At 46.2% G+C, this 26,449-nt stretch overlaps 1 protein-coding gene across 2 annotated transcripts in view; it reads left to right on the top strand.

The window, feature by feature from the left end:
* Positions 1-20,769, top strand: part of LOC311231862 (malate dehydrogenase, cytoplasmic-like) — a 51,256-nt gene extending 30,487 nt beyond the window's left edge. For both annotated transcript variants that reach the window (XM_084318484.1, XM_084318485.1), the window contains exons 4-9: positions 3,637-3,812; positions 11,810-11,932; positions 13,067-13,246; positions 14,588-14,701; positions 16,100-16,189; positions 20,417-20,769. In XM_084318484.1, the coding sequence (XP_084174610.1) occupies positions 3,637-3,812; positions 11,810-11,932; positions 13,067-13,246; positions 14,588-14,701; positions 16,100-16,189; positions 20,417-20,539 (806 nt within the window). In that variant the 3' untranslated portion in view covers positions 20,540-20,769. The remainder of the gene's footprint in view (positions 1-3,636; positions 3,813-11,809; positions 11,933-13,066; positions 13,247-14,587; positions 14,702-16,099; positions 16,190-20,416) is intronic.
* Positions 20,770-26,449: the final 5,680 nt, after the last annotated feature.

The raw sequence follows: 26,449 nt of genomic DNA, 5'->3' as shown, positions 1-26,449 counted from the left end.
TGGCCCCCTGCTGAGAGGGGGGGGCTCTGTTCTGCCTCGTCACGCTGGGCCGTGGAACGCACTCTTGGCACCTGTCGCACATCTGCAACGTATTTTAAAACCCACTGGATATAGCGAGGTGTAGTCTGGCGTAGGGCTGGGCGATATGACCAAAAACGTTATCGCGATAAAATTATAAAATTATTTTCATATAACTCGATATCGATAATTATCGTCGATATAATGTCTGTCAAGTTTAATTAACTTTTTATGCCCGGCGCCGATGGACGGGCTATTAATAGACTTATTTTTCTGCTGTGAATGTCTCGAGTTGATGTCGTCATCAGTCCGCGCACGTTAGCCAGAGCGAGCAGTACTGTGTATCCCATGACAATGTACTAGTAAATATCCCTAAAATACTCTGTTCCGCCACAATACATTGCAACGACGTCCACCGTATATTACACACTACTCTAACCGTGGCATCAGAATTCTCGCCACACACATACTCGGCACGTAAATATATAAAAACAGCGACGTGCAAGCTAGTTAACCTAGCCAGCTTCGTTTACAAGCGATGTATTCCATGACAATGTACTAGTAAATATCCCTAAAATACTCTGTTCCGCCACAATACATTGCAACGACGTCCACCGTATATCACACACTACTATAACCGTGGCATCAGAATTCTCGCCACACACATACTCGGCACGTAAATATATAAAAACAGCGACGTGCAAGCTAAGTATCCTAGCAGCCTTGAGTCCTGAGCTCAGCTGTGGTGCGTAAGGACGTCATCACGTAACGTTGGTTGTTAGTGGTGAGTGTGCTGAGCCGAGGCTGAACGGAGCCAAACTTGGAAAATCGATACATCGAAACTTTGCGACCACGTTTCATGTTTATTTCGAGGAAATAATTTATCGCGATATTTATCATTATCGTTTTATCGCCCAGCCCTAGTCTGGCGTCACTGGTTGGTCCACCCCGTATAGGGATTCATCATTGGGGAAAATGGATTATCGGCTATTATTGTAACAATTCTGCCGCATGGAAATTGAAAAAGCTTCCCATTTTCTTTTTTGCACAAAACGAGTTCCCTTCTATCACTTAACATTATTGTTTAAGCATTTCTGGTTGAAATAAAATTTGGCGATTATTTTATTATTTTTATGATTTAATTGTGAATATTTTCTCATGTTGAGCCATAGATTGTGGATGAATAAGCACAGAAAGGTACACCGTGCAAATGTTCATGCTTTATTTGTTTTAAACGAGACGGATTTAGAAATGGGCAATGGGGAAATACATTGCGTTGGAACAGAGGGTGGAACACGCGAAAAACGGCAATGGCGTAACCAACACTACACCTCCCCTATAGTGCAGCGGTACAAGGTCTTTGGTGTGTGTGTGTGTGTGTGTGAGGGCACACACACCGTCCGTCGTGGTACTTTTCCGACCACTATGTGCAACCCTCACCATAACAACAGCCTCTCTCTGAGAAGGAGGGGGAGGAGTGTCAGTCAGACGGCGCCCTATTGGCCGGGTGCTGAAGGCCTTTGTGGGGGGAAATTCCAGCCAATCCCGTTAGTGGTGGGACAATAGGGGGGGGGGGGGGGGGGCGGGTGTTCTCTGTGCCCCGGCTGAAGTTCACCCTGATAAAAAAATTAAATAAACTCATCACAGTCTGTCGTCTACTTTGACCGGATGCCGTTTATCGGCTCTGTCTGCTTGGCTGTAAGGAACAACACGTTATCTTCAGAGGCCTGAGACACGCCTTTATCGTTTGATAAGGAAGGACGAGATGCCAGCGAAGATATAATAAGAATAGGATTGTTATATATTTTTCAATCGATATGGGCTGATTGATTGACATTAGAGCTGCACTGATGCTGTTATCGGGTCTGATCATGCCAGGTTAAAAATAGATATAATATCGGTATCAGAGAATTTCCCCAGATACTAAGATCTGATACCAAGAGAAACTAGTCTTAGCGTGCCAGAAATCATCGACGCAAAGTGACTTGATTTACTGCATTTTGTTTTACACGTTAATCCTCTTAATGGAGAAAAATGTATATTATAATTATTTTCTGTCCAATGACTGCCCAAATCTATACTGTTTCATTAAAAAGTAATGGATCGGTACTCGGTATCGACCGATACGCAAAGCCCAGGTATCGGGGACTGAAATAGTCTTGACGGGTGCGACGTCACTGATTGACATATTGTGATCAATCACTAGTTGGGGAACAAATCAATACAGTTCAGATCTATAAACCAGGAGCGTTGTTGTGGGGTGTGGTCCCACATCCCTACAACGTTATGGGTTTGAGTCCCACTAGTGATCTTTTATCATTTCATTTTATTTTTATTTATTCGTAAATGGAATTATTACAGTCCCAACAGTACATATCAATATGCTCCACTAAATTCCATGGCCGAAAGGAACCGGAAGAAGAAAACGTATTGTACCTGCCCCTACACACATACAGTACACTGATAGACCTTATTGTACCTGCCCTACACACATACAGTACACTGATAGACCTTATTGTACCTGCCCCTACACACATACAGTACACTGATAGACCTTATTGTACCTGCCCCTACACACATACAGTACACTGATAGACCTTATTGTACCTGCCCTACACACATACAGTACACTGATAGACCTTATTGTACCTGCCCCTACATGCACATACAGTACACTGATAGACCTTATTGTACCTGCCCTACACACATACAGTACACTGATGGACCTTATTGTACCTGCCCTACACACATACAGTACACTGATAGACCTTATTGTACCTGCCCCTACACACATACAGTACACTGATAGACCTTATTGTACCTGCCCTACACACATACAGTACACTGATGGACCTTATTGTACCTGCCCCTACACACATACAGTACACTGATAGACCTTATTGTACCTGCCCTACACACATACAGTACACTGATAGACCTTATTGTACCTGCCCCATACACACATACAGTACACTGATAGACCTTATTGTACCTGCCCCTACACACATACAGTACACTGATAGACCTTATTGTACCTGCCCCTACACGCATACAGTACACTGATAGACCTTATTGTACCTGCCCCTACACACATACAGTACACTGATAGACCTTATTGTACCTGCCCCTACACACATACAGTACACTGATGGACTAAGTGCAATGTTCACCAAACTAAATGTACATGCTTATTTAGCCGAAATGGAAACATCAACACAATTAAATGAACATAAATAATAAATAAAAGTTGTGTATCTATCGGTTAAATTGCATATTTAGGTTCATTCATTTATACACGCGTACACACGCATATCTATATAATGTATTCTATATTATACTTCTATACACTATAATTGTATTAAGTGCACATCATAAGTTACACCCTCCTCCTCCCATAGATCTTGTAGATCCTCACACTGTGTTCTATAACAATAATGCAACCGTAACAATACAGAAGAGAGATCCCTTTTTTAAAAAAGGATCTCCGAGCAGGAGATTTCTCCTTCAGAGATTCCAACACATTGGTTAACGATGCAAATCCCCAAAGAGTCTCACGAAGGGAGGGAGTCCACAGGCTGATTTTTTGTTTTGCGTCCCATTTGCTCCCCTTTTTTACAGAGGTCATCCCCACCGACAAGGTCGAGGTCGGCTTCAAGGACCTGGACGTCGCCATCTTGGTGGGCTCCATGCCCAGGAAGGAGGGCATGGAGAGGAAGGACCTCCTCAAGGCCAACGTGGCCATCTTCAAGACCCAGGGAGCCGCCCTGGAGAAGTACGCCAAGAAGACAGTCAAGGTGACCCCGTGCTTCCTGTCTGTCTGTCTGCCCGTCTGGCTGTCTCTGCCCGTCTCTGAGGCTAACTTAACCCGTCAAGGTGACCCTGTGCTTCCTGTCTGTCTGTCTCTCTCTCTGTCCTGAGGTTACTGTCTCACTGCAGCTACAGCCTGTCTGTCTGTCTCTCTCTCTCTGTCCTGAGGTTACTGTCTCACTGCAGCTACAGCCTGTCTGTCTCTCTCTCTGTTCTGAGGTTACTGTCGCACTGCAGCTACAGCCTGTCTGTCTCTCTCTCTCTCTGTCCTGAGGTTACTGTCTCACTGCAGCTACAGCCTGTCTGTCTCTCTCTGTTCTGAGGTTACTGTCTCACTGCAGCTACAGCCTGTCTGTCTCTCTCTCTGTCCTGAGGTTACTGTCTCACTGCAGCTACAGCCTGTCTGTCTCTCTCTGTCCTGAGGTTACTGTCGCACTGCAGCTACAGCCTGTCTGTCTCTCTCTCTGTCCTGAGGTTACTGTCGCACTGCAGCTACAGCCTGTCTGTCTCTCTCTCTCTGTCCTGAGGTTACTGTCGCACTGCAGCTACAGCCTGTCTGTCTCTCTCTGTCCTGAGGTTACTGTCTCACTGCAGCTACAGCCTGTCTGTCTGTCTCTCTCTCTCTGTCCTGAGGTTACTGTCTCACTGCAGCTACAGCCTGTCTGTCTGTCTCTCTCTCTGTCCTGAGGTTACTGTCTCACTGCAGCTACAGCCTGTCTGTCTCTCTCTCTGTCCTGAGGTTACTGTCTCACTGCAGCTACAGCCTGGCCTGTCTGTCTCTCTGTCCTGAGGTTACTGTCTCACTGCAGCTACAGCCTGTCTGTCTCTCTGTCCTGAGGTTACTGTCTCACTGCAGCTACAGTCTGTCTGTCTCTCTCTCTCTGTCCTGAGGTTACTGTCTCACTGCAGCTACAGCCTGTCTGTCTCTCTCTCTGTCCTGAGGTTACTGTCTCACTGCAGCTACAGCCTGTCTGTCTGTCTGTCTCTGTCCTGAGGTTACTGTCGCACTGCAGCTACAGCCTGTCTGTCTCTCTCTGTCCTGAGGTTACTGTCTCACTGCAGCTACAGCCTGTCTGTCTCTCTCTCTGTTCTGAGGTTACTGTCTCACTGCAGCTACAGCCTGTCTGTCTGTCTCTCTCTGTCCTGAGGTTACTGTCTCACTGCAGCTACAGCCTGTCTGTCTGTCTCTCTCTCTGTCCTGAGGTTACTGTCTCACTGCAGCTACAGCCTGTCTGTCTCTCTCTCTCTCTGTCCTGAGGTTACTGTCTCACTGCAGCTACAGCCTGTCTGTCTCTCTCTCTGTCCTGAGGTTACTGTCTCACTGCAGCTACAGCCTGTCTGTCTCTCTGTCCTGAGGTTACTGTCTCACTGCAGCTACAGCCTGTCTGTCTCTCTGTCCTGAGGTTACTGTCGCACTGCAGCTACAGCCTGTCTGTCTGTCTCTCTCTCTGTTCTGAGGTTACTGTCTCACTGCAGCTACAGCCTGTCTGTCTCTCTCTCTGTCCTGAGGTTACTGTCGCACTGCAGCTACAGCCTGTCTGTCTCTCTCTCTGTCCTGAGGTTACTGTCGCACTGCAGCTACAGCCTGTCTGTCTCTCTCTCTGTCCTGAGGTTACTGTCTCACTGCAGCTACAGCCTGTCTGTCTGTCTCTCTCTGTCCTGAGGTTACTGTCTCACTGCAGCTACAGCCTGTCTGTCTCTCTCTCTCTGTTCTGAGGTTACTGTCTCACTGCAGCTACAGCCCGTCTGTCTGTCTCTCTCTCTGTCCTGAGGTTACTGTCTCACTGCAGCTACAGCCTGTCTGTCTGTCTCTCTCTCTGTCCTGAGGTTACTGTCTCACTGCAGCTACAGCCTGTCTCTCTCTCTCTGTCCTGAGGTTACTGTCTCACTGCAGCTACAGCCTGTCTGTCTGTCTCTCTCTGTCCTGAGGTTACTGTCTCACTGCAGCTACAGCCTGTCTGTCTCTCTCTCTGTCCTGAGGTTACTGTCTCACTGCAGCTACAGCCTGTCTGTCTGTCTCTCTCTCTGTCCTGAGGTTACTGTCTCACTGCAGCTACAGCCTGTCTCTCTCTCTGTCCTGAGGTTACTGTCTCACTGCAGCTACAGCCTGTCTCTCTCTCTGTCCTGAGGTTACTGTCTCACTGCAGCTACAGCCTGTCTGTCTGTCTCTCTCTGTCCTGAGGTTACTGTCTCACTGCAGCTACAGCCTGTCTGTCTCTCTCTCTGTCCTGAGGTTACTGTCTCACTGCAGCTACAGCCTGTCTGTCTGTCTGTCTCTCTCTGTCCTGAGGTTACTGTCTCACTGCAGCTACAGCCTGTCTCTCTGTCCTGAGGTTACTGTCTCACTGCAGCTACAGCCTGTCTGTCTGTCTCTCTCTCTCTGTCCTGAGGTTACTGTCTCACTGCAGCTACAGCCTGTCTGTCTCTCTCTCTCTGTCCTGAGGTTACTGTCTCACTGCAGCTACAGCCTGTCTGTCTGTCTGTCTCTCTGTCCTGAGGTTACTGTCTCACTGCAGCTACAGTCTGGCCTGTCTGTCTCTCTCTGTCCTGAGGTTACTGTCTCACTGCAGCTACAGTCTGTCTGTCTCTCTCTCTGTCCTGAGGTTACTGTCTCACTGCAGCTACAGCCTGGCCTGTCTGTCTCTCTCTCTGTCCTGAGGTTACTGTCTCACTGCAGCTACAGTCTGGCCTGTCTGTCTCTCTCTGTCCTGAGGTTACTGTCTCACTGCAGCTACAGCCTGTCTGTCTCTCTCTCTGTCCTGAGGTTACTGTCTCACTGCAGCTACAGCCTGTCTGTCTCTCTCTCTGTCCTGAGGTTACTGTCTCACTGCAGCTACAGCCTGTCTCTCTCTCTCTGTCCTGAGGTTACTGTCTCACTGCAGCTACAGCCTGTCTGTCTGTCTGTCTCTCTGTCCTGAGGTTACTGTCTCACTGCAGCTACAGCCTGTCTCTCTCTCTCTCTGTCCTGAGGTTACTGTCTCACTGCAGCTACAGCCTGTCTGTCTCTCTCTCTCTGTCCTGAGGTTACTGTCTCACTGCAGCTACAGCCTGTCTGTCTCTCTGTCCTGAGGTTACTGTCTCACTGCAGCTACAGCCTGTCTGTCTGTCTGTCTCTCTGTCCTGAGGTTACTGTCTCACTGCAGCTACAGCCTGTCTGTCTGTCTGTCTCTCTGTCCTGAGGTTACTGTCTCACTGCAGCTACAGCCTGTCTGTCTGTCTGTCTCTCTGTCCTGAGGTTACTGTCTCACTGCAGCTACAGCCTGTCTGTCTCTCTCTCTGTCCTGAGGTTACTGTCTCACTGCAGCTACAGCCTGTCTGTCTGTCTGTCTCTCTGTCCTGAGGTTACTGTCTCACTGCAGCTACAGCCTGTCTGTCTGTCTCTCTGTCCTGAGGTTACTGTCTCACTGCAGCTACAGCCTGTCTGTCTCTCTCTGTCCTGAGGTTACTGTCTCACTGCAGCTACAGCCTGTCTGTCTGTCTGTCCTGAGGTTACTGTCTCACTGCAGCTACAGCGTGGCCTGTCTGTCTGTCTCTCTCTGTCCTGAGGTTACTGTCTCACTGCAGCTACAGCCTGTCTGTCTCTCTCTCTCTGTCCTGAGGTTACTGTCTCACTGCAGCTACAGTCTGGCCTGTCTGTCTCTCTGTCCTGAGGTTACTGTCTCACTGCAGCTACAGCCTGTCTGTCTCTCTCTCTCTGTTCTGAGGTTACTGTCTCACTGCAGCTACAGCCTGTCTGTCTCTCTCTCTCTGTCCTGAGGTTACTGTCTCACTGCAGCTACAGCCTGTCTGTCTCTCTCTCTGTCCTGAGGTTACTGTCTCACTGCAGCTACAGCCTGTCTGTCTCTCTCTGTCCTGAGGTTACTGTCTCACTGCAGCTACAGCCTGTCTGTCTCTCTCTCTCTGTCCTGAGGTTACTGTCTCACTGCAGCTACAGCCTGTCTGTCTCTCTCTCTCTGTCCTGAGGTTACTGTCGCACTGCAGCTACAGCCTGTCTGTCTCTCTCTCTCTGTCCTGAGGTTACTGTCGCACTGCAGCTACAGCCTGTCTGTCTCTCTCTCTGTTCTGAGGTTACTGTCTCACTGCAGCTACAGCTTGTCTGTCTGTCTCTCTGTCCTGAGGTTACTGTCTCACTGCAGCTACAGCCTGTCTGTCTCTCTGTCCTGAGGTTACTGTCTCACTGCAGCTACAGCCTGTCTGTCTGTCTCTCTGTTCTGAGGTTACTGTCTCACTGCAGCTACAGCCTGTCTGTCTCTCTCTCTCTGTCCTGAGGTTACTGTCTCACTGCAGCTACAGCCTGTCTGTCTGTCTCTCTCTCTCTGTCCTGAGGTTACTGTCTCACTGCAGCTACAGCCTGTCTGTCTGTCTGTCTCTCTCTCTCTGTCCTGAGGTTACTGTCTCACTGCAGCTACAGCCTGTCTGTCTGTCTCTCTCTCTCTGTCCTGAGGTTACTGTCTCACTGCAGCTACAGCCTGTCTGTCTGTCTCTCTCTCTCTGTCCTGAGGTTACTGTCTCACTGCAGCTACAGCCTGTCTGTCTCTCTCTCTGTCCTGAGGTTACTGTCTCACTGCAGCTACAGCCTGTCTGTCTGTCTCTCTCTCTCTGTCCTGAGGTTACTGTCTGCTGGATCTGTCGATAGTAATGAAGGCACAACAAGAGACCCGTGTTCACCCTGACTCACCCTGACTCTCAGGACGGGCGCTGGATGAGGGTAGATTTGATCGACGAATGGAAAGATTCAAGCTCCCCGTCGTATGTACCGTCACGACAGTGGAAGCACCTTGCATCTTTTCATAGGAATGAAAGGTGCTATAGATGGATACAATTTCTATGTAGTGATCATTAGAAAAAAAGAGAGAAAAAAAAATCCCCAGAGATTTTAGAAACATTGATTAATTACATGTATCCCCTCCCCACCTATTCCCCAGGTGGAACGCACCTGACATAAATCAATGACACGCCGCTGTTCTAGTGGCTGAATGTTATCTATTGGCACATTTTCTTTATAGTTTAACGGCCCCCATGTTATTCACAAAGTTATACATTGGGGTTTTAAACTTGCTCGCAACCCAGAGCCAGAGAATCGAAGTTTCAATTCAAATATTAAAAAAAAAAAAAAAAAAAACACAGAAATGACAGGAATTCCAGACTCATTCTAGCAGCATTTTTTTTTTGTATCTTTGTGGTTCTTCCGCCAGGGCTCCCCAGTGTTGGTGTAGCGTAGAGCCCTGCTGCAGGCGTTCTCTCTCCCCTCGTGTTCTACGTGAAGAAGGCACTACACAGAGGAGAAGACCAGCTAGCTGTATGGAAATGGAACACCTGCTTTAGGGATTTTGGAGGAGGTGAGAGGGAGAGTAGAGAGTAGAGAGGGAGAGGGAGAGGTAAAGAGGTATGGAAATGGAACACCTGCTTTAGGGATTTTGGAGGAGTTGAGCGGTTTGTGGTGCGCGAGAGGGAGAGGGAGAGGGAGAGGGAGAGAGTAGAGAGAGGGAGAGGTATGGAAATGGAACACCTGCTTTAGGGATTTTGGAGGAGTTGAGCGGTTCGTGGTGCGCGAGAGGGAGAGGGAGGGAGGGAGGGAGGGAGGGAGGGAGGGAGGGAGGGAGGGAGGGAGGGAGGCAGATAAATTGGTGTCAATGGAAAGTAGGGCTGGGCGATATGGAAAAAAATCATATCGCGATAACGATATGAACATTTTATTTTATTTCTCGATATCGATAATTATCGAATTGTTATAAGTATAATTTTTTTTTTTTGTTTTTTAACAACATATGTATGTTTATTTTGCAGCAATTCTTTGTCATTGCCGCCATCTTTAGTGTTACATCCCCTCACACTCCAGTTCTCAGGCTGCAGCTGGTTTAAAAGCTAAAGTAAACCGGCTTCTCTGCTGGCTGTGGCACCAGGGGAGTTGAACAGTTCTGGCTCTGCTAGTTTCTTTTCGATCTTTTGGCGCTTTTTTGGTGGACAAACCACCGCACATGTGCATTGTGACTCGTGACTGGAGACTAGTTCTGCTAGCACACATAGCCTACTGTGTACAGACGGTTTCAAAATGTATTTTAAATTAGAAAGCAAACAAAATAAATGGACAAGAGAAAAAAATCTGAATTTGGTCAGTATTGTCATTTGGACAAGCAAAGCCATTACTTTAAGTTGCAGGCAAGAAAGACAAGTCTGTCCACTGTCTCTGGTTTTAAAACTGCCCTGTTGCAGGTAAAAAAATATATATATAAAAAAAAAAAACGATTTTTCGATTTTTTTTTTATTTCGATATTCGATATCGATTATTAAAATATATCGCGATATTTATCGTTATTGTTATATCGCCCAGCCCTAATGGAAAGTAGGCCAGGCCTAAACCAGGAAGGAGAACTGAAACCACCTTCGCAGCTTCTCTGTCAGAGATGGAAGTAACTTGAAAAAAGGTTTTGCATTTTTCTGTGGCAGTTTTGCACAATAAATGTTCTTAAAATACCTCTGTACTATGTGAAATATGTCCTAGTAATACAAGAGTACAGTGATAGCTGCCTGCCATACCAGTGTTTTAACACTTCAGAAGCATTTATATAGACATTTTTAAGATGAATGAATATACCGTGATGTATACCGTTATCGTCTATGCTTCAAATTATACCGTGATATAAATTTTACACCATACCGTCCAGCCCTAAAAGACACCACCACACACTTCTAGTGGGTCATAAAGACACCACCACACACTTCTAGTGGGTCATAAAGACACCAACACACACTTCTAGAGGGTCATAAAGACACCACCACACACTTCTAGTGGGTCATAAAGACACCACACACACTTCTAGTGGGTCATAAAGACACCACCACACACTTCTAGTGGGTCATAAAGACACCACCACACACTTCTAGTGGGTCATAAAGACACCACACACTTCTAGTGGCTCATAAAGACACCACCACACACTTCTAGTGGGTCATAAAGACACCAACACACTTCTAGTGGCTCATAAAGACACCACCACACACTTTTAGTGGGTCATAAAAACACCACCACACTCTTCTAGTGGGTCATAAAGACACCACCACACACTACTAGTGGGTCATAAAGACACCACACACTTCTAGAGGCTCATAAAGACACCACCACACACTTCTAGTGAGTCATAAAGACACCACCACACACTTCTAGTGGGTCATAAAGACACCACCACACACTTCTAGTGGTGCTGTCGAACGCTGTTAGGCCATGCCTCCCACAAGCCGGCTGCAATGTGGACGAAGCCTTGCATCACGTGTCCCCCCCTCCGGTACTCGAGGAAGCAACCGTCGCATCTTTCCACCTGCACAGCGCGATCTCTCAGCGTCGGGGGGGGGGTCTGTGTTTTTGGAGGGCACGCCGCCCCCGATACTTCCTGATTCTGCTGCGCAGGCGCACCAACCGACCTGTAGGAGTCGCTGTCCACAACGTCCGATCCCCACCCATCAGCTTCCCACCCCCCTAACACTGCTAATTGTATTAGTATGAACGACCAGCCAAGCTGATAGCAATGCGGAGAGCTGGGCTCGAACCCAGCGTCTCCTGCGTTGGTGGTGAGCGCCTTGCCCACTGCACCACCTAGCCGCCCTCCCAATGAATATTTATGAACAAAGTTGCTAATTGAGTAGTATATGAGTGGCGTAATAATAACTGCTGTATCTCTCTTGTCTGAATGATGTATTCATGAAGGCTTTCCAGAGTAGGGAGTGCTGGTCTGGGGTCAGTGAGTGACCAGGAACACTTGTTTTCATGACCTTTTATTCAAACAAAGACTGAAGCTGACTCTAGGTCAGTGACGAGGACCACTTGTTTTCATGACCTTATTCAAACGGAACAGGCTGGAGCTGACTCTAGGTCAGTGCTATAAATCACTACAGTATTTCTGTAGTAAATCTATAAGTGTTTAAAAAAACACCGTCGGGAATACTATAAATCTCTCTCTCTCTCTCTCTCTCTCTCTCCCTCCGTCAGGTCCTGGTGGTGGGGAACCCGGCAAACACCAACTGCTTGATTGCCTCCAAGTCTGCTCCCTCCATCCCCAAGGAGAACTTCTCCTGCCTGACCCGTCTGGACCACAACAGGGCTGCCTCTCAGGTACTGTCTCTCTGTCTCTCTGTCTCACATTATCGGTCTCTGTCTCTCTCTCTCGCTGTCTCTCTGTCTCTCTCTGTCTCTCCCTCTGTCTCTCTCTGTCTCTGTCTCTCCCTCTGTCTCTCTCTGTCTCTGTCTCTCCCTCTGTCTCTCTCTGTCTCTGTGTCTCTCTCTGTCTCTGTCTCTCCCTCTGTCTCTCCCTCTGTCTCTCTCTGTCTCTGTGTCTCTCTCTGTCTCCGTCTCTCTCTCTGTCTCCGTCTCTCTCTCTCTCTCTGTCTCACATTATCGGTCTCTGTCTCCGTCTCTCTCTCTCTCTCACATTGTCTGTCTCTCTGTTCTGTCTCTGTCTCTCTCTCTCTCTCTCTTTCTCTCACATTATCGGTGTCTGTGTCTGTCTCTCTCTCGCTGTCTCTCACATTATCTGTCTCTGTCTCTCACATTATCTGTCTCTCTCCCTCACATTAACAGTCTGTCTCTCTGTCTCTCTCTTCCTCTGTCTCTGTCTCTCCCTCTCTGTCTCTCTCACATTATCTCTCTCTCTCTCATTAACGGTCTGTCGGTCTCTCTCTCCCTCTGTCTGTGTCTCTCCCTCTCCGTCTCTCTCACATTATCTGTCTCTCTCATTCTCTCTGTCTCACATTATGTCTCTCTCATTCTATCTCTCTCTCTCTCTCTCACATTAACGGTCTGTCTCTCTCTCCGTCTGTCTGTCTCTGTCTCTCTCTGTCTCTCTCTCCCTCTGTGTCTCTCCCTCTCTCTCTCTCTGTCTCTCTCATTCTCTCTGTCTCACATTATGTCTCTCTCATTCTATCTCTCTCTCTCTCTCACATTAACGGTCTGTCTCTCTCTCCGTCTGTCGGTCTCTGTCTCTCTCTCCCTCTGTGTCTCTCCCTCTCTCTCTCTCTGTCTCTCTCATTCTCTCCGTCTCACATTATGTCTCTCTCATTCTATCTCTGTCTCTCTCACATTATCTGTCTCTCTCTTTCTTTTTGTCTCACATTATGTCTCTCTCATTCTATCTGTCTCTCTCACATTATCTGTCTCTCTCTTTCTCTTTGTCTCACATTATGTCTCTCTCATTCTATCTCTGTCTCTCTCACATTCTCTGTCTCCTGTGCTTCCCCTCCCCCCCACCAGGTGGCGATGCGTTGTGGGGTGTCTGCCGACAGCGTGAAGAACGTCATCATCTGGGGGAACCACTCAGGTACCCAGTACCCAGACGTGCACCACGCCAAGGTGAAGGTGCAGGGCGGCGGGGAGAAGCCAGCCTACGAGGCAGTGAAGGACGACGCCTGGCTCAAGGGAGACTTCATCTCAGTGAGTGAACATTCAGCCACCACTAGGTGTCGCACTAGAGCACCAGCGTGTCATTTATCCAGTGAGTCGCTGTCGTGAACCAAACTCGGGGGGAACAGACGAAACAAGGGAGACCACACAAGTACTTGAGGATTTTTTTTCTTTTTTAAAGAAAAGTAATTTAATTATGCTATTAAACTATTTACAAACAAAGGAATTAAAGAATGAATGTATCGGTAATAGGGGTGTAACGATCCATCGATTAATCGAAATGCATCGATTCTAATGTGTTAGAATCGATGCATCGATTTGAATGTTAGAATTGATTATAACCGAAATTAATAATAAAAAAAAAAGATAATAAATATATATATATAATTTTTTTTGTATTTTTTTTTTACCTATATAGTCCATTCATCCCCATTCATGCTGAGTGAATCAGTTCCCCCAGCCACATTTGTGTATTAAAAATGTTTTGGGGAATTAACTGATAGAAAATGTATCGAATCGAAACGTGGTCAAATGAAGAGATTTCATGACGTGTTGAATCGTTGCCTGAATAATCGAATCGTTGTGACGTCGCATCGTTACACCCCTAATCAGTGATGTAGTGAGTGCATGGATGAGTCGGTGCGTGTAAGTGATCCGATGAGAAACGAACAAACAAACCAAACCAAACCAAACAATGTGGTCAGCTTGGAGGAGAGAGACAGCCAGACAATGGAGAAGCCAGTCTTTTTACACAGGTGTAGCTCCTCCTCCTCCTGACACACCTGAACAGGTGTGTCTGATTGCCAGGCTGTGGATGACGAGACGGGTTAATGGAGATATCCAGGTATATCCCCGAGTCGACCTGTAGGAGAGGGATGGGGTTGTTGTCACAGTCACTTCAACAAAGTGAACAATGGACATTATTGTTGCGTTATAAAGGTGCTATAGCTCCACATCGCACACACCGTTCATGCGACACTCAGCCACTAGGTGTCGCACTAGAGCACCAGCGTGTCATTTATCCAACCCGGGTGCGTTCCACGTGGGGGGAAATGGGGAAGTAGGGAGTAGGGATGCGTGCACGCAACATGTAAACAACAACAACAACAACAGTCATTTCGGACCCGCAAAGTATTTTTTATTATAAATTAATGAATCAATATTTTCTGTTGGCTGGGGGGGGGGGGGGGAGCAATCCTTTTATTCCACACCTTTCTAAACGCTCTCTGTGGATGTATTATTTATACTGGACATGGAAAGAAGTCTTTTAAAAGGAGGATAGAATGTTCCGTTAGAAGAAACTCTTGTTTTCAGTGTCTTCGGGGGGAAACGTTGTTGTGTTGAACGTGTTGTTGTGTTTTATTAACCCAGACGGTGCAGCTGCGCGGCGCCGCCGTCATCAAGGCCAGGAAGCTGTCCAGCGCCATGTCTGCGGCCAAGGCCATCTGTGACCACCTGAAGGACATCTGGTTCGGCACCCGCGAGGTCGGGTCCCCTTTACTGCACCCTGGTCCCCTTTACTGCACCCTGGTCCCCTTTACTGCACCCTGGTCCCCTTTACTGCACCCTGGTCCCCTTTACTGCACCCTGGTCCCCTTTACTGCACCCTCATCCCCTTTACTGCACCCTGGTCCCCTTTACTGCACCCTGGTCCCCTTTACTGCACCCTGGTCCCCTTTACTGCACCCTGGTCCCCTTTACTGCACCCTGGTCCCCTTTACTGCACCCTGGTCCCCTTTACTGCACCCTCATCCCCTTTACCCTGCACCCTCATCCCCTTTACCCTGCACCCTCATCCCCTTTACTGCACCCTCGTCCCCTTTACTGCACCCTCGTCCCCTTTACTGCACCCTGGTCCCCTTTACTGCACCCTGGTCCCCTTTACTGCACCCTGGTCCCCTTTACTGCACCCTGGTCCCCTTTACTGCACCCTGGTCCCCTTTACTGCACCCTGGTCCCCTTTACTGCACCCTCGTCCCCTTTACTGCACCCTCGTCCCCTTTACTGCACCCTGGTCCCCTTTACTGCACCCTGGTCCCCTTTACTGCACCCTGGTCCCCTTTACTGCACCCTGGTCCCCTTTACCCTGCACCCTCATCCCCTTTACCCTGCACCCTCATCCCCTTTACCCTGCACCCTCATCCCCTTTACCCTGCACCCTCATCCCCTTTACCCTGCACCCTCATCCCCTTTACCCTGCACCCTCATCCCCTTTACCCTGCACCCTCATCCCCTTTACCCTGCACCCTCATCCCCTTTACCCTGCACCCTGGTCCCCTTTACCCTGCACCCTCATCCCCTTTACCCAGTCCAGATGGTTCTGAACCCTAAACTATAAGTATCGTATTTGATTCATTCGTTTGAATGGTTCTTGTCGCAGCTGAACTGCAGTAAAGGCACGATGCATGTTCTCAGTGTTTGGGACGAGCCCTCCTGCTGTAGAAACGACACACGATGCATGTTCTCAGTGTTTGGGACGAGCCCTCCTGCTGTAGAAACGACACACGATGCATGTTCTCAGTGTTTGGGACGAGCCCTCCTGCTGTAGAAACGACACACGATGCATGTTCTCAGTGTTTGGGACGAGCCCTCCTGCTGTAGAAACGACACACGATGCATGTTCTCAGTGTTTGGGACGAGCCCTCCTTCTGTAGAAACGACACACGATGCATGTTCTCTGTGTTTGGGACGAGCCCTCCTTCTGTAGAAACGACACACGATGCATGTTCTCTGTGTTTGGGACGAGCCCTCCTTCTGTAGAAACGACACACGATGCATGTTCTCTGTGTTTGGGACGAGCCCTCCTGCTGTAGAAACGACACACACTTTTTTAAATGATCCGTTGTGTCGGTGATGCTGACGGGTCTTGTTTCCTGCCCACAGGGAGAGTTCACCTCCATGGGTGTGTACGCTGCGGGAAACTCCTACGGGATCCCAGAGGACCTGATCTACTCATTCCCCATCCATCTCAAGGTAGATCACTGTGGTGGATCACTGGTGGTGGATCCGCTTGGTCACTCTGTCTGAGTTAAAGGGATTCAAATCAAACCAAATGTACGACGACACACGTTAATGTCCCCGTGGGCCGGACACGTCGTCGTTAAACAAGTCAAGAAGAAACATCACAATAAAACAAACACAATAAAGTAAAAAAAAAATGTAAAAATAAATGCAACGCTCCCAGACATACCCCACGCGAAGGTAAGGAAAAACTCACTAAAACCTAGCAATAGGTAAAACTAGGGATGCTCGATATTGGCTTTTTTACCTATACCGATATTGTCCAACTCTTAATTTCCGATACCGATATCAACCGATACCGATATATGCAGGGTCCCCCCCCAATTATAATTTGTTCTTACTTGCTTGCCTGGGTAAATAAAGGTTAAATAAATGTAAAAAAAACGATACCGATATTTTCCGATATCACATTTTTATGCCAATATCGGCCGATAATATCGGACATCCCTAGGAAAAACACAACACAGGCAGTGTGGAGGAGAGAAACCTTAGAAGGGCCGTTCAAGGGGGGGGATCTCCCTGGTGATAGTAGTGTTGCAATAAAACAGGCGAGACAGTTGGTAAGCATGCACTCGTATGTGTAATGAAACACAATATTGCCAGACATTGCAAAATGAAATTCAAGGACTTAAGTACTTTTCCAAGCACTATTTTTCTTTTAAGTGCCGTTAGTATAGTATGGATAGTTCCAGAAGAATCACCAGAGGCCCCACGATACCATATTATCGCCATATTGAGATCAGGGTTTGCACAAGGTCATTGAAGTGCTTAAAGTGCTTGATTTCTTTTTACAAAAGAAAAAGTCGAGGCTTAAACGGCCCATCTTTTAACAAGGTGCTTAAAAAGTCCTTGAAATTCAAATCAACCATTCACATTGAACGTTTTTGTTCATCCATGATCAAATTGTTCTGAATCAAGAAATAGATTTTTTTCCAAAGTGTAACTAATTGTCGGAAATTGGTTTTAAGCCATAAATATTGGATCAGATTTTTTTTTTTATATAAAACTGCATTTAAAAGAAATAGTGCTTGGAAAAGTACTTAAGTCCTTGAATTTCATTTTGCAATGTCTGGGAACCCTGTGAGATATATTGTGATTTATTACCTTTTTGTCAACATCTGAAATTAAAAATATATTTACATTATATGTTAATAAGATACGTTTTTCAGTCTGTTTGCAGTACGTTTTATTATTATTTTTGAATATCGACACTTGGCATCACTATCGATAGAATATTGCGGTTATATTGCTGTATTGATTTTTTTTTGCTCCTCACCCCTACTTACCAATAACGATGTTGATCTGTAGAATCCTTTCTCGGTACGGTCCATGCTGTTCCTCATGCTAGCTCCATATAGTTTGCCACAAAAGCCGATGCAAAGTCAACCGGGTCAAACGCCTGTCTGTACGAGCTGAGGTCACACCGGCCGGGCTCCGTGCCGGAGCTGGTTCCAGAACGTAATCTCTAACCGGCCGGCGTGTTCACACCGGGAATAATTGGTTCGGAACCGGTGCTCAGTGTTTTCTTAGAGGGCCGAACGAAAGCGCGCCGGCCGGGTCGAGATTACTTTGGAGCTAGCATGAGGAACCTTGTGGCTAGCTAGCCGGAGCTAGCATGAGGAACTTTGTGGCTAGCTAGCCGGAGCTAGCATGAGGAACCTTGTGGCTAGCTAGCATGAGGAACTTTGTGGCTAGCTAGCATGAGGAACTTTGTGGCTAGCTAGCCGGAGCTAGCATGAGGAACCTTGTGGCTAGCTAGCATGAGGAACTTTGTGGCTAGCTAGCATGAGGAACTTTGTGGCTAGCTAGCCGGAGCTAGCATGAGGAACCTTGTGGCTAGCTAGCATGAGGAACTTTGTGGCTAGCTAGCATGAGGAACCTTGTGGCTAGCTAGCCGGAGCTAGCATGAGGAACAGCATGAGGAACAGCATGGAGTCTACCGATGGACAACATCATTTTAATAATAATAATAATAATAATATCTTAGATTTATATAGCGCCTTTATATAATATATATAGCGCCTCCAAGGCACTTAACAGGAGGGGGCAGTTAAGGGAAGGCGATCAGGGAAAACGTAACGACAAAAGGAACGAAAAGAAAGAAAACAAGAGGGAAATCAGGCAGTCATTTACAAATTTGGTGAAGAGGTGGGTTTTGAAGGAGTGCAGGGATGTAGCACTACGGATGTTTGGAGGGAGTGAGTTCCAGAGGGTGGGTGCGGCCACAGAGAAGGCTCTGGGACCAACAGTGCGCAGGTTGGTGGTGGGAATGGAGAGGAGACCGGAGTCAGAGGACCGCAGCCTCCGGGGCGGGATGTGGGGATGGAGGTCAGCTAGGTACCGGGGGTCATGGGAGTGAAGGGCTTTGTAGGTGATGAGGAGGACCTTGAAATAAGTCAGAAATGGGGCTAGGTTTTTTATTTGTTTTTATTAGGATCCCCATTAGCTGTCGTATTAATGGGCGCTAGTCTTCCTCCACAATAAAAGAATACAACGGAACAAAGACAGAATGTAATTAGTGATGCAATTAAAACGAGAGAAAAAATAAAAACATAAAATTGTTAATCACATCAGTCTTATTTACATCATTTAACTTTTTTTTTATATATTTTTAAAACTATTTATTCTTTACTTGCCTCATGGAGACTGGTAGATTGTTCCAGGTGAATATGGTTCTGTAGCGCACTGGGTTTTAAACTATTAGTCCTACAGGTGGAGCAACAACCACTTAGCGCCTGTCTGGTGAAATTACAGACTTGTTTTCAATATGATGTAATTGATCAGCTAAAAATATAGGATTCCTTGAGAATAATATTAAAAAAAAATTTGAGAAGGCTCAGGGGTCTGCATTCAACTGTCTGTTAACTCTCTGTACTAAATACAGGGTCATAAAATTATTATTATGATAAACTTTATGTATCGATCCAGGCACGTTGGAAGGGGGGGGGGGGGTGCGGCAGCTTCAGTTACTGCACAAAAGTTAAACGGTATTTTTATATACTGTAACATAAGTTTATCCTGCTCAAAGCACTTGACTTCACCATTACACTGACACACTTGTAAATACGTTAATTCTTGTTAGATTGCCCGACTATTATTTTCCTCGCCGTGTGGAAAAACTACAGTTGCGTCTGAGGGGAGTGCTCTGTCTCGGGTGTCGGAGATGAGACGCACCAATCCATTGCAGGGTGAAAATTTGCCGCGAAAAAACATAACATTAATATCTTCGGACCCGTTTGTGTTAAATTGTATCTGAATCGGGAGATGATGATCTTCTCTCGTCACAATTGAAATTGTATTTCTCCGTCGCGCAAAAGCTGGCTGGCACTCTCGTTGAATAATATACGCACTCCGAAAGTCTGTAAACGTGCCCATGACGGAGTATGTCTCTATAGCAGAGGTCCCCAGCCATCAGGGTCGCGGACCGATGTAATACAGAACACTTAATTAGCCGTGCATTGATAATACAATTGGTATCAGCTGTGTAACGTCTTAATTTTGACGCGGCGGCGTCGTTGTAGGAGACGCGTTCAATCTAAGATTGAAGCTAACCCCAGATATAGAAATTAGTCACACAGACTTGGAGATGGAGCCCAGTGAGGTATTCAGAAGTTCAAGTGAGGTTTGTTTGTTTTTTTTACTTCTTCAGGCTTGAAAAGTCTAAATAAAACAATTATCTTCTCGTTTGCCTCGCGTCATTTTCAGTTAAAGGGTCATTAATAGAAATAACTTATTTCACAGCCATTCTAAACGACGAATGTTCCCCTCACTGTATTCTGAAAAAAGACATCTCCGAAAGGCCGCACCCCCTGCCGATTTTAAAACTTTGACCAGTCACCTGGTTCTTTTAGCGTTTATCGCTTTTTCTTCGCATTCATACTTGGTCAAGTTCGACCGACAGAAGCAGGCTGAAAGGGTTCAGATGGGGGGGAAAGACACTCTGGGAAAGGCACGGCTGCCGTCCGGGATTCGAACGCGCTCAGCCCCAGATCCGCGCGAGCACGGTTGTCAACGGCGCTGAAATAGCACTCGCGGTACGTGGTGAGCTACTGGAGCTCCCCCCCTGCCGATTTTAAAGTTCCAACGTGCCTGTATCGATCTCCTCGGGACGTTTGACGTAGATCCAGTGTTTCAAATGTCATTCAAGTCCTAAATGACCCATCGCCCCCCCCCCCACAGGACAAGAGCTGGAAGGTGGTGGACGGACTCCCCATCAACGACTTCTCCCGCGCCAAGATGGACGCCACGGCAGCCGAACTGGTGGACGAGAGGGACACCGCCATGGCCTTCCTGTCCCAGTAACTGCCACCGCCCCCTGCTGGGGAACAGCGGCAACCGCAGCAGCACCCGGAAACCCTCAACGCTCCCAGCCCCCGGCTGTGAAAACGAAGCCCTCCACTCTTTTAATGTCCCCTGGGGGGGGTCTCTGTGTGTTAGCTTTCTCTCTCTCTCTGGGGGGTCTGTGTGTTAGCTCTCTCTCTCTCTGGGGGGTCTGTGTGTTAGCTCTCTCTCCCTGGGGGGGGTCTCTGTGTGTTAGCTCTCTCTCTCTCTGGGGGGTCTGTGTGTTAGCTCTCTCTCCCTGGGGGGGGGGGGTCTGTGTGTTAGCTCTCTCTCTCTCTCTGGGGGGGGGGGGTCTGTGTGTTACCTCTCTCCGTGTGTGTGCGTTTCACTAGGGCCACCTCCTAAAAGGTTTATTAGAAAACCTTCATAACAAACGACCACAATATTAGCCTGTTGTCTGGAAGACACTGGGAGAATTGTCTTTGTTGCTAGATGACGACGACGCACAATAGTTGCCCAGAAAGATGCTGTTATTCGACAATAAAACCACAGGAAAACGTGACAACTTGGTCCACTGGTGTCTGTTCCTTATTGACTGGTGCTTCTTGTTAAAGGTCTGGATCTTCTGTCGAGTCGATTTTCATTTCAAACCTTTTTTATTTAAACTCGAAAGGCCACTGAGGTTTCCCTCATTGACAGTCGCGTCGAGTGTACATACAGGAATAAGCAAAAACGAGGCGTATAAAATCGCACGGCATTTAAAATAACAAGACGACGAGACGAGACAAAAGTGAGGATAACGAATCAATTAAAACGTGTACAACTTGATTGGCAACGGTTTGAGATCAATATCTTAAACTCTGCAACAGAGGGGGAGAATCTCAAGCTTTAACTTCTTGAAATACCTGGAAATTCACAATTTCAACTAGAATGTTGTTTTGGTGCTATTTCAAAAGTTATCTACAATTTTTTTTTTTTGTATTTATTAACAGCTTGAGTGCCAGCAGGGGGCGCAGGATTTAGCGCTTGAGTGACTGCCAGCGCTCTATTCAATGAGAGGGCGAGCACATTTGCGAACGCATAAACTATATCTTAAATGATGGCTATGTGTCTAATATGCCCGTCGCTTATCAATGACTTGCTTGCAGTCAACATTGTCGAAACGGATTGTTTTTTTATCAGTACATTTCCGTTTTATACCATTTTGAAAAACACTTAGTTTTTTGAAATTTCCAGAAAAGAAAAGTGATTCTGCAGGAATCGCCCTTTACTGGAATACACAAACGTCATTTTTCGGCCTATTTATGAATAGTTTTCAAGTAAACGCTAGATTATCGATAGTATGTGTACTTATGCATGCTAGAGAAGCGGGCTGAAAAATCGATTATCTTATTTCCTGATCAGTACACACTAGGCCTGCCACGATAACACATTTTGCTGGGCGATTAATTGCCCCCGAAAATATCGCGATAAGCGATATTATTGCGACCGGTTAGAGAATTTTTTTTTTGGAGAAATTTATTTCCCAAAACTTTTATTTTGAAGCTCACCGCTCCGTCTTTTCCGGTGTTTTAGACTTTTATTTTGAAGCCCACCGACCGGACCGGAAGTATTGTTGCGATTATCAGGTACTTTGGGTACCAGAAAAGTCACGTGAAACACTGCAGACCACTGATTGGTCAGAATAGAGACGCGTCTCTAGGATTTCATAATCATTATGTTTGCAGCAGGCACAAGTGCAATAAACAAAGGATACAGTCACTGTGTATTCTGCCTCATTTATTGATTAAACAAAACCGACATCAACACAATTTGCCACCGAGCGGAGAGTTTAGTCTCGCAAAAAGATCGCTGACTTGTTAAGGCTTGTTGTTAGGTTAGGTGCTAATGTTGTGCTAGCGTTTTAGCATGGCTATCGTACATAGCGTGATCAATATAACTCGCTATTGATTGTTTGTATGAGTAACGTTAATGCTAGTAGAATAGACACAACGTGAGGTAATCACCATCCATTTTAAACCGATTATTACCTAATGCTAACGTTAGCAAATAGACGCGACTGGTAACGTTACAGCTAACGTTAACGCTTGTAGAATAGACACAATGAGAGGTAACGTTAGCGTTAGCAGAATAGACACAACGAGGGTCTCGTTAATGTTGTTATTGATTGATTGATTGAAAACTGTGTTTACTCTGTTTGTATGAGTAACGTTAATGCTAGTAGAATAGACACAATGAGGGGTAACGTTAGCCCCACGGAGCTCCTGTGCTGTGCTCTGTAGTAAAGCCAGCGGCCCGCCTCCCAACACGGACAGTGACTGACAAGGGGCACTGGGTCCGCCTCATTAAAACAAACGCGCAAATAGCAATTAATCGCGCCCGTCAAAATCATTGCATTCATTTTAATTATCGCGGCAATTAATCGATTTATTGCTTATCGCGGCAGGCCTAGTACACACACACACACACATAGGGCCTACATTGATATATCTGTGGAAAAAGCTCTGATTATCCCAAGACTGGTCAAATAGATTCCTTACCTCAGATCAGATGTTCTCAAAAAAGATTATTCCAATTCCTGATCGCCATTCCAAATATCGATTGCGTTTATTGATCCAATGCTGGGTGCTTGAAACACATATTCCACGCTGTTCTGAGGGACCACAAAGACTGCAATCGGCACGGATTATATGCCTTGACAAGTAAAATGTGGATACCGGATTTTCTTTTCCCCATGCGTTTTCATTCGGTCCAATCCAAAGGGTGCATTACCATCCGGGAGACGATGGGGGCGGTATTTTCCCTGTTCGAGCTCAGAGAGTCCCAGTGGTGACGTGAGGCTAGATTGATGAAAGGAATGGAAATCGCTAATAAAAAAATTTACGATTTCTCGTCGTTGGCACTCAAAGTGTTAAGGTTAACCGAAGTGTCCGTGACCAGGCCCTCGACCGGTAACGTAAAAATGTGGGGGCTATGGGGCATATTTATGAAACTTGGCAGGCTGATTCATAACGTAAAATAAATAATAAAATGTATTGGGAGTTTTCTTGAATTTGCGTTGCCATGGCAACAGTAGCCGATGAAGGCCCAAAGAAGAATAGCGGACAAAACTATATAACTACATGGTAATACAGGGTACTACATGGCAATACATGGTACTACAGGGTACATGGCAATACAGGATACTACATGGCAGAAGTAATACCTTAAGTGTGACTGACTACTAGATGCATCGGGCATATGTCAAAAATGGACACTGCCACTTCACCTGAAGGGGCATATGACCGTTTATGGCTTCACCACTTTTTAGCTTAACAACAAATCCTGATTTCACTAATCCTATGCAAAAAAAACACCTATCCCATCCTTTACAATGATTGTTCAACTGCAAAAATGAGTTTATGTTATCGATTCACCATGACTTGTTGAGGAAATAATGGATTTTGAAGAGTAGAAGCGGGTGCAAAAATTTGCATTTTTTTTGTGCTGTGGTGAAAAGAAGGACGTTGCAGATCCCCAGGGTCTATCCTGATTGGTCAGATGGGATGGTGACAATATCTGTGTCATAGCCTGACCTGTGCTGATTGGCTGGAATACGTTTTTTTCATAGATTAAAGATCCCCCCCCCCCCTGGCTAAATATATTGTATGGGTAAGTGGCCAAAAATGGTTACTTGGCCGGTAAAGGGTTAAGGACTGTTGGGAGTTCATTCCATGAGCTAGAGGGGCATCATAGTGAAATGCGGATTTACCCTGTTCAGAGCAAACTCTACCTTAAGGGACCAGCCAGTCACTGGAACATGTTCCATAGGTTCCAACATACTAGTCCAATAATGATGTAGTATAAGGAGGCAGGTTCAAGTTTGTTTATTAATTGTCATAGTAAAATAGAGAATACTTTATCATGAAATGCTTTTTTCTGTATGAGCTCCTGGCAGTGTGATAGATAAAAAGTATAAAATAGAAGAAGTCAAAAGTATGTAAAATAAAGTGTTCAGTCAATATCAATACATATATATTATATATACAGAGTAAAAAAAGTAACCGTGAGGTACAATGCAGAAATGGGATGAGGTACAAACTTGGGGTAAGGTGCAATGAGGTATGAATTATAGTGCAAATCTCTTTACTAATCAATATAAAGTGCGTGTTAAGGTGAGTGTTTATTTAAAGTGAGTGTGGCTGTGTGCTGTAGTTAAGCATTACATCACGCGCAGGAGTGGTTTGTGACCAATAAACCATGCCTAGGGGTGGTCGTTAGGCCCGAGGGTCGTTAGACCCCCCTAGGCATGGTTTATTGGTCACAAATCACGACTGCAAGTGATGTAAAGCTTTTATACAACTGCTAGATTCATCCAACCTTATTTCTATACAATAAACACACATTAATCGAAGATTTATTGAAAAAACCATCCGCCAGAAAAAGTAGTTCCCACAACTACAAAAAAGACAAGTTGCCTCCATGTGGAAGCAGCTTGAAGTGCATCCAACCAAACTAACACATCCAACTGTGTATTATTGGAATGATTGAGAGAAGTTGCCTCATGTGGAAGCAGCTTGAAGTGCATCCAACCAACTAACACATCCAACTGTGTATTATTGGAATGATTGATTGAACATTTTATTACCAGATGCAGAATGGGTACAATACAGTACGGCTCAATACACACAATTGTTAAGGGAATGCAGACCTACTTTCCATAGAACTTCATTCTTAGATGCTTCTATATAAAGTAGGTAAAACAAATTAAAAAGTCTTCTTTGCCCTATAGGAAAAAAACGTTTTCTTCGCCCTATTCTTTTATTTATTTTTTTAAACCTACTGTAGAGGGCCTAAACTTAACCAGTTGGAAACCAAGCGTACAGTAATAAAATTAGCAATCAATCAACTCAATAGGCCATGCTCACTTAGAACAGCGCAGCACCCAGCTCTCTGACTATCCCCCGCGTTGCAGGCAGAGTGTGTGCGTGCGTGTGCGTGCGTGTGTGTATGTGTGTGGGGGGGGGTGTGTGGCGGTGGGTGGAGACTAGAGCGAGCGCTGACAGTCGAAAGGAAAAAGAAATTGAAAAAATTAATCCATCAATCAATCCGCGATTTTTCTTTTGTTACAGAATGATTCAAGACCCATCAATTACATCATCCAACATTGTTTAAACGACTAAGACATTCGCTGTGACAGAATCGCTTGATATTTAGTCGTTTAGTCGCCATTAACATATCCATTTGTAAAGATTATTGGCCACCTTCTTGTGATCCGGCGGAGTGATGTGATGTGGGTCGGTTGTGGGCGGGTCCTGGGCCAGCAGCGTGGATTGTTGCCAATAAAGACGTGTAAAATGACTGTTTCAGCCAATCAGAATCGAGAAATTTGCATGCCGTTGTATAATGTAGGTTGTTACATAGTGTCATTGTCGTTGAGCATCCTGATGGCCTGGGGGGATAGAAGCTCCTTCAGAGTCTCTCTGTGCCGGCCATGAGACTCCGGTATCGCTTGCCTGACCGCAGCAGTGCAAAGAGGCAGTTGTTTGGGTGACTAAAGTCTTTGATTATTCTCTTAGCTTACCAATAATTTAGTATAAGGAGGTGTCCAACCTTCTCATAAAGGACACAGTGATGAGTATCTATCATTAGTGATGAATCTGAGGGCAGAGTGATAGCGGCACGGTGGTGTAGTGGTTAACACTGTCGCCTCACAGCAAGAAGGTCCAGGGTTCGATTCCCGCTTGGGGACCAGGTTTCCATGATGCCAGGTACCCAGGTGGGTGATCTCCCAGACCTTTCTGTGTGGAGTTTGCATGTTCTCCCCCCGTGCCCGCAAGGGTTTCCCCCCCCCGATAAGATAAACCCAATGGAAAAACATGCACAACAACAGATCGCTAACGCTGTGGCGTCCTTGACGAAGACGGACAGGAGCACTTGGATTGGTCCCCG

The sequence above is a fragment of the Notolepis coatsorum genome (genome assembly GCF_963971535.1).
Source record: "Notolepis coatsorum genome assembly, chromosome: 7".
NCBI classification, from domain to species: domain Eukaryota; kingdom Metazoa; phylum Chordata; class Actinopteri; order Aulopiformes; family Paralepididae; genus Notolepis; species Notolepis coatsorum.
The sequence above is the reverse complement of the archived record's forward strand: the minus strand, read 5'-3'. Positions and strand labels throughout refer to the sequence as shown.